The sequence below is a fragment of the Epinephelus moara genome, chromosome 11 (genome assembly GCF_006386435.1).
Source record: "Epinephelus moara isolate mb chromosome 11, YSFRI_EMoa_1.0, whole genome shotgun sequence".
Lineage (NCBI taxonomy): Eukaryota > Metazoa > Chordata > Actinopteri > Perciformes > Serranidae > Epinephelus > Epinephelus moara.
The window spans coordinates 1,981,055-1,995,366 of NC_065516.1; the positions used below are offsets into that span (position 1 = coordinate 1,981,055).

At 41.2% G+C, this 14,312-nt stretch overlaps 1 protein-coding gene across 3 annotated transcripts in view; it reads right to left on the reverse strand.

Moving 5' to 3' along the window:
• Window positions 1-14,312, reverse strand: part of si:ch211-230g15.5 (polyhomeotic-like protein 3) — a 49,412-nt gene that overhangs the window by 20,227 nt on the left and 14,873 nt on the right. For 2 of the 3 annotated variants that reach the window (XM_050056462.1, XM_050056461.1), the window contains exons 4-5: window positions 7,863-8,070; window positions 2,833-3,963 (exon numbers count right to left, since the gene is read on the reverse strand). In XM_050056462.1, coding sequence (XP_049912419.1) covers window positions 2,833-3,963; window positions 7,863-8,070 — 1,339 coding nt within the window. Of the gene's footprint in view, window positions 1-2,832; window positions 3,964-7,862; window positions 8,071-12,406; window positions 12,503-14,312 lie in introns of all 3 variants that reach the window. The other variant, XM_050056463.1, reaches the window with a different exon arrangement.

Sequence of the window (14,312 nt, forward strand, 5' to 3'; positions counted from 1 at the left end):
GTTTAGTTTTAGTTTTAGTTTAGTTAGCATAGACATTCACTCTGCCTGTTGGAGAGATAGAGAGAAGATTAAAGCGTCAAATTGCAGTAAAAGATGCTGTATAAAAGACAGGCTACAACTTTTTTTCCTTGTCCCCCCCCTGGAATTATTCTCTAAAATTTTACTGTTTATTGTCCCCCCCAACTATGAAATGGGATTTTCGCCCCTGGGTTCAGGGCAAATGTTTTTAAACCATTTTAGCTTGTCTTGGCTATAAAACACAGCTACACTTATTTGGGACTCCTCATTACAGGTTGCAAATGTAAACAGGTTGTGATTTTAATAATGTCTGGGAGTTATAATTGTCCTGGTGTTATACATAAAAAATGAAGCAATAATGAAGTAAAAAAAAAAAAGTCTAAAAATAAGCATTTTCATTTTGCTTTTCAATCCTGTTGATTATCTTGCAACCTCTTTCAGATTAATCTTGTGACCCCCATGTTGGGAACTACTGGCCTACAAGTTTAAGACAATGACCATGACCATGTCATTGAACTCTTTCTCCTTTCATTTCCTATCAGCTCTCTACTGTCTCTATGTTATAACAGCAAAATGTCCCCCAAAATTCCTTCCTTAAATTTCAAAAAAGAATATTTGCATTGTTGGTCAGATAAAATAAGCCATTTTAGAACCTGTGATGCATTCTTCCTCCTTTTTTTTTAGTTATTTCACATTAATTAACCCAGAAATAATTGAAGACAACACGAAACATGACTTGTTTTTGTGATTCAAGATTAAACAAACAGGGGTGTCGGTGGCTTAGTGGATAGAGCAGGCGCCCCATGTACAAGGCTGTTGCCGCAGCGGCCCGGGTTCGACTCCAGTCTGTGGCCCTTTGCTGCATGTCACTCCTTCTCTCTCTCCCCCTTTCACGCTTGACTGTCCTATCAGACAAAGGCTAAAAATGCCCTTAAAAATATCTTTAAAAAAAAGATTAAACAAACAGACTTTCACTTACATTGCTGCACAATACACGTGCCCAGGTGAATAACTGTTTTCATAAAGTACAGGTGGATCAGGTACCTGAGGAACATTTTCTGCTTTAATAAAACTGAAGCTCGTGCATGTTTTTAGGAACCAGAGAATGATCTGTCTTAATAAATGGACCTGTATTTGTATAGCTCCTTTCTAGACATCCGACCACTCAAAGCATTTTTTACACTACGAGTCACATTCACTCAGTTTTTAACACTCTCACACACCGATGGAAGCAATTTGGGGTTCAGTATCTTGCTCAAGGATACTTCAACATGCAGACTGGAGGAGCCGGGGATTGAATCGCTGATCTTCTGATTGGTGGATGACCCGCTCCACCTCTGGTAGTTCCTCTCTGCTAGAGACTCTCTCCTGGTTTTAGTTTAAATTTGATTGAACTAAAATCTTCCTAAAGAGTGTCTCCTAACTGTCCCACCACTTTAATTCAGAGAAGAGACAAGAGGAGTTGATAAAAATAATGATACTCTCCTCTACAGTGGGCTGCTGCTGTGCACTCACACATGTTTTGGAGACTTTTTTTTTGGCTGCAGTTTAATGAAGCTGTGGGCAACACAACACATTCTCATCCCAACTCGTCAAATGCCAAAATATGTCAAAATATAACGCACTGGGTAGCCTCCTGCGTCAGTTCTGGATGCTCACGGACAGCATGTCAATATACGCTCATTACATGAACTGTGTCTTTTCCGTTTTCCCGTGAAATTTTCATACTATGTTAGTTGCTGGCAGCGTTACAAACTGAAACTGCCCGGTGTGTATCATATTGCCGTGAAGGGTGCCTCTCTGTGTTCGTGTCTGAAACAAACATCCACTGACAAAGCAGTGGTATTTGAGGACTTGAGTTGTTGCCCACTCCCACAGTTACGTAATATATTGCTGTGAAAGGTGCCACTGTGCCTCGGCCTCTGACCCCAGAATCACAAACAAAGAGGCGGTATTTGATCAAAAAATTTCATCAAACCTGAAAAAAGACCTACTCTTCTCGTCAAAAAGTTTTTCTGGGGTGTCGGTGGCTTAGTGGATAAAGCGGGCGCCCCATGTACAAGGCTGTTGCCGCAGCGGCCCGGGTTTGACTCCAGCCCGTGGCCCTTTGCTGCATGTCATTCACTCTCTCTCCCCCCTTCACGCTTGGCTTTCCTATCAATTAAAGGCAAAAATGCCCAAAAAATATCTTAATCTTTTTCTAACTGTATTTTGGCTTCGAATTACTAAATTGTCACTGTGGATGAATACTGAATTATATATGTATATTATAGCATTTAGTTACATAGACAGACGTTTCTCTTGCTTTTAATATTAATGCATGTCTGGCAAACATAAATTAAATACTATCAATAGTACTTAAATTTCAGTAAGAGTTTGAATGCAGGACTTGTACTTGCAACAGAGCATTTTTTACAGTAAAAGATATGAATACTTATTCCGCCTCTGCGCTTGTGATGTCTTAACCTTTGGTCCACATAAGAGATAGTAATTGAGAGGTAAATGATTGTTTTGTTGTGTACAATGACTTTACTAACATTTGAAAATGTGTTAATTTCCAAAATCTCACATGTTGCTTTGTCCATGTTTGCACCAAGGAAGCTGCAACATTATAAAAAAACTGGGGCCAAGTTGAAAACTTGCAACAACTGTGCAATTTTGGTATAATAAGTTTACATTAATAGATGTCTGAGAGTTCAAACATCAGGTCAGCAGGAGGCATGAAGACAGTAAATTGTAAGTGATCATATACAGAAGTGTTTTTTGTTTCTGTGTATGAACTGTGCACTCTGAAGTTTCTACAGATGAAGATACCTGACTGGTTGTCAGACTGCGTCGACATGTTCTCACAGAAGTCCTCCTGGCTGACAGGCTGCAGCTGAGACTCTGCTAGCCTCTGACTTTGGACAGAGACCTCTGGAACTGGAGCTGGGACTGGGACTGGGACTGGGACTGGGACTGGGACTGTTACTGAGGCTGGAATGAGACCCAGGACGGGTTTGGGTTCCACGCTGGAGTCTTTAACAGCATCAGGTATCGGGACAGGATCTGTGTTCTGGTACTGGTGGAGAATCTGACTGGTCAGGTTCTCAGACTGGTCCATGGTGGTCTCTCCTTCCTCTTCCACCTCCATCTTTTTGTCCTCGCCTCTTTCTGCCGTCTGGCCTTCCTCTGTCACCTCCATTTGTTCTTCTCTGTCTGTTTTCACTTCCTGTTCCTTCTCACTGATGAGGGTTTCTTCTTTTTCAGGTAGAAGTCTCTGTTTCTCCTCCTTCACCTTCTCTCTTTGGTCATCTCTCTCCACCCTCAGCTCTTTACCAGCGCTCCCCTCCTCTCTGACTCCTTGTCTCACCCCTCGTCCTCTCTCCCGCTGCTCTTCGCTTTCCTTCCCCTCTCCTTTCTGCATCAGAGTTTGTGTTTGAGGACCGGCCTGACTCGAAGGGGATGCTGGACTCAGGAGAGATGGAGGCGAGGGCAGGGGAGAGGTGTTTTTTGGCAACGAGGGGTTTAGAGGAAGAGGAAGCACGTCTTCATTGCTCAACGTCCTCTTTGATTGGCCGGACAGCTCAGGCGACTCTACAACAGGAGGTGCTGACTGCACAGTGTGGGTGTACGTGCAAGGTTGCGTCTGGCGGCCCGAGGAGAGGGCAATGATTTGTAGCTGCCTTGCTGCAGACGGCGAGCGCTCGAAATGGGAGGAGGCAGACACGGGGTTGGTCACAGGTAACGAGCTGTGCAGGGATTGGCTCGAGGGCCCAAGCATAGCTTGAGTTAACGGACAGCTCTTCGGTCCGGCCAGCGGCCTGCTGACAGGGGAGGCCTGACAGGTGGGGGCAGCAGCGATTGGTTGGAGGGTTGAGGATTGACGTGGTGACGTCACTCTGTGACCGTTTGGAGAATGAAGTCTGGGTCTCAGAGGGACGGCTCGAACTGGAGAGTAAAGAGCTGCACGGAGGAAAGAGAGGAGGACAAATTAAAAAGTGAAGACGCACTGACACACAGACACACAGTAATGTAAAGTAACTAAGTAGATTTACTCAAATACTCTACTTCATTACAATTCTAAGATTCTTGTACTTTACTTGAGTATTTTACTTTTATGTCACTTTATACTTTGACTCCAGTATAGTCCAGAGGTAGATATTGTATTTTTTACTGCACTACATTTATCTGACAGCTGTTAGGAGTAACTTCATAGATCAGGATTTAAAAACAATACATAGAGATTGTTACATAGTAAATCAGCCTTTGTGACAGTATATAAAATGAGTCAAATTAGCTCCACTTCAGTCAGCTACAATATCTAAATGCTGCTTGAAGTGATAACAATAAACAGAGTCAGAGTCCCTTTTTGCATGTATAGAGTATTTTTACTTTTAAACTTTAAGTACATTCTGCAGGCATAAGTTAACTACTTTTACTTAAGTTAAGTTTAGAAAGCAGGACATTTACTTTATTTAGAGGGATACATTGGTAGAAATGGAATATAATAGGTAGGATTTCTTTAGTGTATAATCACCTGAAAATAAGAACTGGTGTTTTCATTAACTTAGAATAAACTGTTTATATCTACAAAGAGAGCAGGTCCTTGTCTGTAGAGATCGCCATGTTTACTGCCATGTCTCTACAGTAGCTCAAAACGAACCTACCAAACACTGGCTCTAGATAGGGCCATTAACATGTTTGCATTAACAGTTTTGCATCGGCCACCATAGTTGGCAGCCCCTCTGCACATCAGACTGTTATATTCAGTGAAATCACCAGGTCTTTTGGAGAGGAAAAGACCTCTGCGGATAATTCAGTTCCCACTAAAAACCTCCTGAACTTTTAAGGAATTCTAACCAGGAGAAGTTTCAGCTGGTTGCAATCTACAATCCTCACCACTAGAAACCACTAAGGCCACTAAGTCTTACAAACATAACCTTTAAAGGAAACTACAGCATTTTTTAACCTTGACCTTATTTTCCCATGTTATTGTGTTTAAAAGACTAATACAGGCAACAATTTTTTAAATCGTTCCACCGTTGAGAGGGACGCTGCAGCCAGTAGCAGAATAATCCCTACTGACAATAATGCATCATTGATTTACATTCATTTCTGTTTGTTTTTGCCACTGACAGGCTCAGACTGTTAATCTAAGTGTCTAATCCCTACAGTGAAATATAACATTTTTTCTTTACCTTTCACTGATCTGGTCTGTTCTGTTTTGTCTATAAGCTAAGCTTTCTGCACTCCAACACAAAAAACTCTTCCTGGCACTCCTCTCTCCAACTCTAACTAACGTTTTCACCGTTGTTTTTCTGGAACAAGTCTCCTCTTGTTAGATCTCAAAACAAAACTGCTCCTTGAGAAAGACTGGTTTGCACATTTTAATAAACAGACCAGTCAAAAGTATGGAAAATGTTTCCTATCTCACAGGGATCCTTTCCATAATGTTGTCAATTTTAATAACAATCTGAGCCTGTCAGTGGCAAAAACAAGCACTTTAAGTTCACGTAAATTGATGGCGCACAACTGCCCTGATTGGTTAGATTGCAGTCTGTTTAGCTGCTGCAGCTGCAGCGCTCTCCCTCAACACTAGACCAGTTTAAAAAAAAACTGTTACCATTAGTCACTAAGACACAAACAAGGATAAAATAAGGGCAGAGGTTGAAAAATACCCTTTAAGTAAAAGACCTGAATATTTTTTCCACCACTGCTGACACATCTAAGACCTGATTAACTGCAGATTAATGTTCTGTCACTTTAGTTAATAGATTCATTTTTTAAGCTCCAGACTGAAGTTTAAACTAAACTTCTGTGGATTTGAATGGTGCTCCTCTGTTTGAAAAGACAAAGAGATTAAACCCCAGCTGCTGTGCAGTAATCTGCTCTGAGACCAGCACTGAAACACCTGGGGAGAAACTCTGATTCAGGGTGTTGGCAGTACGTCTTTAAATGTTATTTCATGCCTGTTGCTTCATGTTTGTTTCCCAGAAGGTTGGTTTTACTCTTTGTTCAAACAACTAGGGAAGCGTGGAAATAAAACAGGAGCAACTTGTAACACAGAAACCTGAATAATTACCCCCATGTTTGTTTAGTGTGGGTGTCTGTTAATTCCCAGGCCTGACCTGTCAGAGCCAGAAAGTGGGACCTCAACTAATGTTAAAGTAACTATTTTAAAATATATAACAAAAGTTTTCTCTCATTTTAAAGTGAATATTATTGAACTGTCCAAGTGATCCAGGGCAGAAGTTTCCAACCATTTGGGCTTGTCTAAACTTTAAAACACAGCAACATGTCCTTGTGACTCATCATCACTTGTTACATATATCAACAGGTTATGACCACTTCAACTAAAAAGTGATTTCCCCTTCTAGGATTGTTTTATTTTGATCATTTCTAGTTGCCTGAAGAGGGAAAATTGTCCAGATATTTTACAAAAAATAAAGCAACAATAAGGTAAAAAAAAAAAAAAGAAAAGAAAAGAAAAATAAGCAATTTTATTAAGCAGAAATAAAATTTTCTGCTTGCCTCGGACCATACCTTTGAATCCGTTCACATCACCGAGATGACTGATTTGTCTGACATTGCAACACGAAACAGCAGTTCCTCAGTTAAAATAAAAAACAACCAATGAACACTGCGGGGGACTAAAAAGTAGCCAATCAGCACCATGGGCAGGACTAAGGCCATTCAAGCTGTTGTTAAGCAGTGCACCAGAACCAGTGAGGAGTAATAACAAAAATGGTGAGCGCCATAGACAAAACAGATGCTGCTATCGAGGCTGCTCTAAACCGAGATGTCATCTGACATCGTAGTTTGGTCTGTTCTTTAAACCCCGGCAAAACAGGCATGTTAGCATGGCTCACATCACTGATGCTTACATGCACAAAAGATTCTGTTCTTTGCCCTTATCCCGAAGCCTCTCTCTTTCATTCCTTTAACCGCCTTCTTGAAAATGTCGGCATTGCAACATCTGCACGTTTCCAAAAACCTGTTGATATCCAAGTCTTTCATAATCTTTAAAAGTAGGCGTGTTTCTCTTTCCAACCAAAATGTGGGCTTTTCTTTTGGGTATGTATCTCTACTCCACAGTCTTAAAAACTGTCTGTGAGTTGGTTTGTGTATGACACACAGAGCCAGCTATAAACTGGCAGAAGGCTGTGAGTCGCAAACTGCGGGAAAAAATTAATTGGGAAAAAAAGCTTAATTCTGAATATCTAAATGGAATATGGTGTTTACATCACCTTGTCACATTCCGTATGTTGTCATATTAGGAATAATGGTGGAATATTTGTGTGCATGTAAACGTAGCCAGCGTAAACTTAAATGACATTAGATTAAAATGGAAACATTGATCTCTAGTGATTGGAACCCCCCCCCCCACCGAAATCAGTTGCGCTGATACAATGTCAGATTGAAGATGGAGACGGAGTGTAACAAGTTGAAAATTCTGTTTGATATCAGGCAATTTTTCTGCCTTTCTTATTTTGTTAATTAGTTTTTTATTCTCTTGCAACAATTGTAGATTGACCTTGTGACCCCCATGTTGGGAACCACTGGCCTACAGGTTTAAGAAACTGACCAGGTAATCGCATCTCTGGAGGGACTGCTGAATTATTGCGGAAAGCTCAATAACCAATTTAATCCTAATGTGTTGATTGCCAGATTGATATAAAGGCAGGTTTTTATTCATACCTCAATTTTTTGTGTCCCCAACTCCTGAAACCAAAACTACAACATTCCCAGCTCCTGCTTTAGATTTCAGCAGTTTACTCATGCTGAATGATATCAAGCCTAAATCAAACAGGTTCTTCCTGAGATCTTTATCACACCCAGTCAGTCATCCTCCTGGGACCTACTTGGAGGTGGGACGGAGAGGTGGCGGCTGGGCGTGTTCGTACTCTCCGTTGCCGTGGTGGTCGGCTGCGGACGCGGCCTGAGAGGGGGAAAGAGTGGGGCGTGAGGGCGAGAGAGGGGAGGCGGAGCTGAGGAGGGGGGCTTGAGGCGGAGGGAGGGGGGGATGGTGAGGGCCCCAGGGGGAGGAGGCCTCAGGGTGAGACTCTGGAGCTGGAGAGGAGAAAGAAAAGCAAAATCAGTATGGTCTCAAACAAATCGTATTTGACTTTTTAGACTTTTCTGCTTTGATGTAAGGTGTAAACAGACAGATTCCTTTAATATACATAAAATTAATTCTGAATCAGCTCATGATGCTTTCAGTCATTATGTTCCAGTTCTCTCGAATTCTCTACCACATGAACTAAGGTCTGTTACAACAGTGTCTTCTTTTAAAAGCAAACTACAAACATCTTTTTTGCAAGCTTTTACTAGGATTAAAGTGTGGTTAACTGGTCAGCATTATTATCATTTCCTTTTTTCAAATAATAATACCTTCTTATCTTATTTCCTTTTCATTGTAATATCTTCTAATCTCATGTTTTTGTCATGCAAGATCTATGCCTACTTTTTATTTTGAAGCATGAGTGTATGTGTGTAGATGTGAAATGTGCTGTATAAATAAACTTGATTTGACTTGACTAAACCTCTCCCTCAAACACCAACTGTCCAATCATAGGTTAGCAACTGTAACTAGGCACGACAGGTTTGTCAAGCTTTGGCTTCCATGGAGCTGTGGTGACAGAGGACCATTTCTAACAAGTCTGGAGAGTCATGTTTTAAGCATTTCCAAAACCAAAAATACAAGAGCAAAAGTATACGGACTGGATTTACCAGTGTGTTTAGTGTATTTATCTGCTCTGATGGAAGCTTCAATCAGGAACATGTCCCGCTAACAATACAAACCCAGTGTTACTTCTAAGGCCAAGCGTTAGCATATCATTATCTAACGACCTCAGTTTGTATAAAGGGGTCCTGGGTGATATCAGAGTATATAGAGAGTTTTCTCTTTATTTCTTTTGCCAAGGAAGTCATGTTTTCGGTTTAGTTTGTTTGTCTATTTGTCAGCAGGATTACGGGAAAACTACAGGTCTGATTTTCATGAAATTTGGAGGTAGAAGAGTGTAGAATATGCCAAGGGAGAACCCATTACAGCCCAGACACACCAAACCGACATCAAAGAACTATTGATGGTGAAGTGTGAAGTGAAGTGAAGTGAAGTGAAGTGAAGTGAAGAGTGTTGTGTCGCCTCATGACGCCTGTGAGTCCATCAAAAAGTTGCACTTTAAGACAGCAAAAGGTACAGCCAATGGCCAACTACCACGTACATTCCGTAACTGCATGAGAGGAATTAATTCTCCACACCGGCGGCAGTGTCATTCAAAAAGGGAAAACGGAAAACCAACAGGAACGAATTCAAGACGCTAGTTAGCCAGTTAGCACATTAGCAACACAACTCAATATTAAAAGAACAAAACATTTTTATAGCAGGCTAACAAACAATTACACTAAAAGTTATGGACTGTTTCTGCTAAAGAGCTAAGTGGCTAAAAAAAACGATACAGGCTCCGCCGTCTCCAACACCTTTTCAACATGCTGAATTGTCAAAAAAACAACAACCCAAAAACAAATAAAAAAAAGAACTACAAAGGCTGACGAGGGCACACCACAAAAACTAGGATGACAGATGCTCATCGATGGCCTGACACTGACCAACTGTACGACCAACTGTCAGCTTGGTGGGTCAGGGCTGCTAAACTTTGGAATGGATTCAAATCAAGGGGCAGATAAACTAATTATTTTTCCCTTTCCTTAACACTGCAAGATAGTGTATTTGGCCTGAATGTTTGAAAGGTGAAAGTTTAAGTAAAGTCAGTAAGTAAAGTAAAATTTATATATATGTATAGTCCTTTTCACAGACACAGATTACAAAGTGCTTTACAAGGGCAATATACAACATACAAGAAAGAGAACATAAACATAAAGTGACTACCCGAGCCATGCAGTTAAAAGCTCAAAACTATTTGCACAATACGTGCTGAAAAATCACATGAAGAATATACAGAGCTAGTGCATACAAGTTACCCAAACTCCTGTCTATGCAGGTGTGTCTTTAGCTGGCTGTTAAAGAATCAACAAAGTCAGAGGACTGTAAAGGTGCAGGCAGAGCATTCAAGAGTTTGAGTGCTATGGCCTCAAAAGCTCAATCATTCCAGGTCTTAAAGCGGGTGCGAAGGACAGACGGCAAATTTAGCGCATTTGATCAAAGACAGTGAGCCAGAGAATATGGGTGTAGTTCAGTTACGTGAGCAGGAGCCTGACTGTGTAATGCTCTGTTAGTAAGAATGAGAATTTTGATCTGGATCTTATACGCAACAGGGAGCCAGTGAAAACAAAGTTTACATACGTTAGCACAAAGACTGCAAACAGGAGGAAACAGCTAGAATGGCTCCCTTAATCAACATGGTATATTTCAATTGTATAATCTGTACAAAAAACAAATAGTGAAAAGGACAATTTGCCATTTTATTGAGGGTCATTTTTGGGGTGGCTGTTGCTCAGAAGGTGGAGTGGCTTGAACACTAAGAAGAAGAAGAGTATAAAAGTATTCAACATTCCACCACTCTTAAAAAAACAGCGGCCCTCGTCGTGTACTTTACACTTTCTTTGCTGTGGCCATGTCTGCTGTTAGGTAACTGTTTGTTTGCTTATTTACTGTTTGTTTACGGAAAAACATTAGTTCCGCCTTCGTAGCTCCTTTTTGATACATATCTACAAACTGTACGATAGTCCTGCCATTGTGAGGGGACCAAAAACAAAATGCAAACTGACATTGCTTGATTACCTGAGCGGACCAGATAGAGTACATATTTGGAAAGTTTCAAATTGGCCACCAGGCTGGACTTTGGACATGCCTGGGCTATACAAATGCAAGTCCATTTACCATTCATGCACCGAACTATTTCAAGACTGGAAGTCAGCACAGATTTTAGGAAGTTACAGTTCAGATGTAGGCACCCTGATTTCATCACCATCCTCATCTTTCTCGACCTCAGTGCTGCTTTCGTCTCCATTGACCATTCCACACTAATCACACGCCACAAATTCACTACTGGCATTACTGGCACTGCCCTCTCCTGGTTCCAGTCCAACCTCTCTGACAGACATCAATTCATCTCTATCAGTTCATCCATAGTTCCTGTCACCCATGGCGTCCCCCAAGGTTTGGTGCTTGGTCCCCTTTTCGTCATCTTTTGCATGCTACCCCCTGGACTGGTCCTCCACCTCCACAGCCGCCAGTTTTACTGTTACACAAATTATACACAATTCTACCTCTCTTCCAAGACCATCACTGCTCACTCCACCCTCACCACCTGCCTAACTGACATTAAAACATGGATGCAAAGAAATTTTCTGAAATTTAACTGCAATAGGTCAGAAATCTTGGCCCAGACTCCCTTACCCGCCCAACCCACGAATTCACACTCAACACTGATGGCTCCATTATCACCCCCTCCTCCCAAGTCCGCAACCTCTGAGTTGTCTTTGACCCCACCCTCTCCTTCCTGCCTCACATCAACCACATCACCAAAACAGCCTTCTTTCACCTCCAAAACATTGCCTGCCTCTAACCCTCTCTGTTACCCTCTGCTGCTGAAACACTCATCCATTCACTTGTAACATCCAGGCTTGACTACTGCAACAGCATCCTCTACGGCACCACAAACACTGTCCTCAATAAACTTCAGTATGTACAGAACTCTGCTGCCCGCCTACTTACCAGAACCCACTCACGTGACCACATCACCCCAGTCCTTCAGGACCTCTCGCAGTTCACAGTCTAGCTCCTCCATATCTCTCTACTCAATTGTAGCCTTTTATTTTATTGTCTTCATTAAAGAATTCACTGTTTTTTAATCCTACTCTATGTAAAGCATCTTTGAGGACTCTGGAAAGCACTATATGTATATATAACTGTGATGTATCATCAACATTATTATTATTATTATTGTTATAGGCAGATTTTGTTTTAAATTGATAGAGCCAGGCTGGCTGTTTCCCTTTGTTTCCAGTCTTTGTGCTAAGCTACACCAACCTGCTACTGGTTGTAGCCATATTTAAAGGACAGATATGAGTCTTCTTATCCAATGCTCCTTCACAAATTAAATAAGCGTATTTCTCAAGCTGACTTTTTCAAGCAAAAAGGACAGTTTTTATTAAATTAAATTACTAAAGATAAAGTTGGCAACAGTGGCAAATCCAGTCACTGACTAGAAATGAGAAGCTGCTTTTTTCTACTTCTGTCTGTAATCAAACACCCATTGTTTCAAAAATCACTAAGAATTTTAATTAAAGTTAAACAGTTATCACTGTGAACTGCACATGTGCTGTGCCAGAATAGAAAACTTGACAGTCACGCAACAGTAACTAACAGCAATGAGGCTAAGCGAATCATCAGTCAACATGCATACACAAAAGGTGGGATTTGCTCGGCTGCTCGGCTGCTCACCTGAGCGGAGGCAGGGTTAGAGGAAGGAGGAGAGGAGGAAGAGGAGGAGGAAGAGGAGGAGGACAGGGCAGGTCGCATAGCAGACGTAAGAATCAACTGCAGGAAGAAAAGGAGAGAGCAAACAGGGGAGGAAATATAAAGAGGAAGCAGGGATTAAAGCACAGTGTCTAATCATATTCATGCACTGAGTATGAATATGCATGTTTGTGTGTGAGTGACTCAAAACACCTCTACACTGAATAATATCTTAATGTCTTCCTCCACAACTGGGTCTAATTTAAAATCATTGTGAAAGCAAAAAAGAAAAAAACACTCTCTCTGTTCTTTGCATTTTATTGTTCAGCTTTAAGACATGGACTCAAGTTAGGTGGTGTGGGTTTGTATTTTTCTTAAAATGAATCCCATAAAAAGACCAAAATCAACAAAGTATTAGTCCATCCCTAAACTCTGACTTCCTGTCCGTGTCTCTCAGCTGCGAGCCCACTGGGTCCTACTGATGATGTAAATCTTTCAATAGTAATTTCCTCAAACAGCTGCTCACTGTAGTCTTTATCAGACAAACAGGAGGAAATACTGACTGTTGGGGACTATTTTCAGGGGGGGATTAATCCACACTGCATGCTCTACTGCAGTGGCTCCCAAAGTGGGTGCCTTGAGGGCAGGCCAAGATTTATGAAAAGAAAATGTTGTCAGTCACATTCACCTCTAATTTTGTTTATTGTGCTTTTAGTCTCTTTTTTGGCAACTGAATTACACTTAAAATACGAGAGTAGGGAGGTGGAGTGAGTCTGTGACCATCGCTGTACAAAAATGTACAAAAAGAGCAATCATGCTCACTGGTTAGTAAAAAGCCTATCAGATGGAGCTGGGAGAGGGAGACAAAGCAAAAACTAGGGCTGCAAAATTAATTACAAAAAATCCTAATCTCGATTCATACATCGATGTGATCTGATTTCTAAATGATGGCGATTCACTTGCTCCTGTTTCACTATGCATTCCTGTCATGCTGCATTCACATGTTCTTGTAGGCCTTTTCTATTATCGCTTTTGGCTGCGCCAAATCAAACCATGCCGCAATGTCTGCATTTCCTTTGTCAGTTTTGACATGCCGATTTGCACTATGTCACGCTAGAGATGAACCTTCTTTATAGTAGGTCCAAAAGGGCACCCGGCCACCTTCAAGCAAGTAGCAGTGACATCTCACCGACTGCAACAAACCCCGAAGATCCCCCCTTCCCCCCCTGAAACAAGTGTGTGTTGCAAGACTCAACTCACCTCTGTCTGTGCAGGAGACAAGAGAGAGGCATTTCTAAAGTCCCTGTGTGTGTTCAGCTCTCAGTGCGTTCGTAGCTTCTAACTGAATCTCTGTGGTGTGGAGTTTAGTTTCTCTGCTGCGTCTCTGTTTTTACTCTAGATATCTGCTTTATTTTACTGTTTCATGTTCACTTTCAGCATGAGTCATGTTAAGTTACTGCTGATGAAAACCAAATATTTCCTGTATTAGCTGCTTCACAATAAAAGCTATTAAATTACAAAACAGCTTTTGACTTTTATTGTGAAGAATTTTTAGGAAATGACACATCCACTGTTTTACGGCCGCTTGACTCAAGACAAGCGCGTCACATAATGGTCAGTGCTCAGTGGGTTATTTATTCTAAAGCTGTGACTTTACATTATGTTCTTCTAATCTGCAGCATTGAAGTTTATCACTGTGATATTCTAAACTAAAAGACAAAAAGAGACATGAAGGTTTTTTTGTTACAAGATACAAAGTTCAAGGCCAGCACTTTAATATATTAATTGTAATTCAAGCACTTTGATATCTTATCTTAATGTCATCTGTTTAAAGCCCTGTCTCCCCACCAAGAATCTCAGACGTGTTTTTTCACTTGAGCATTCAAGAGTA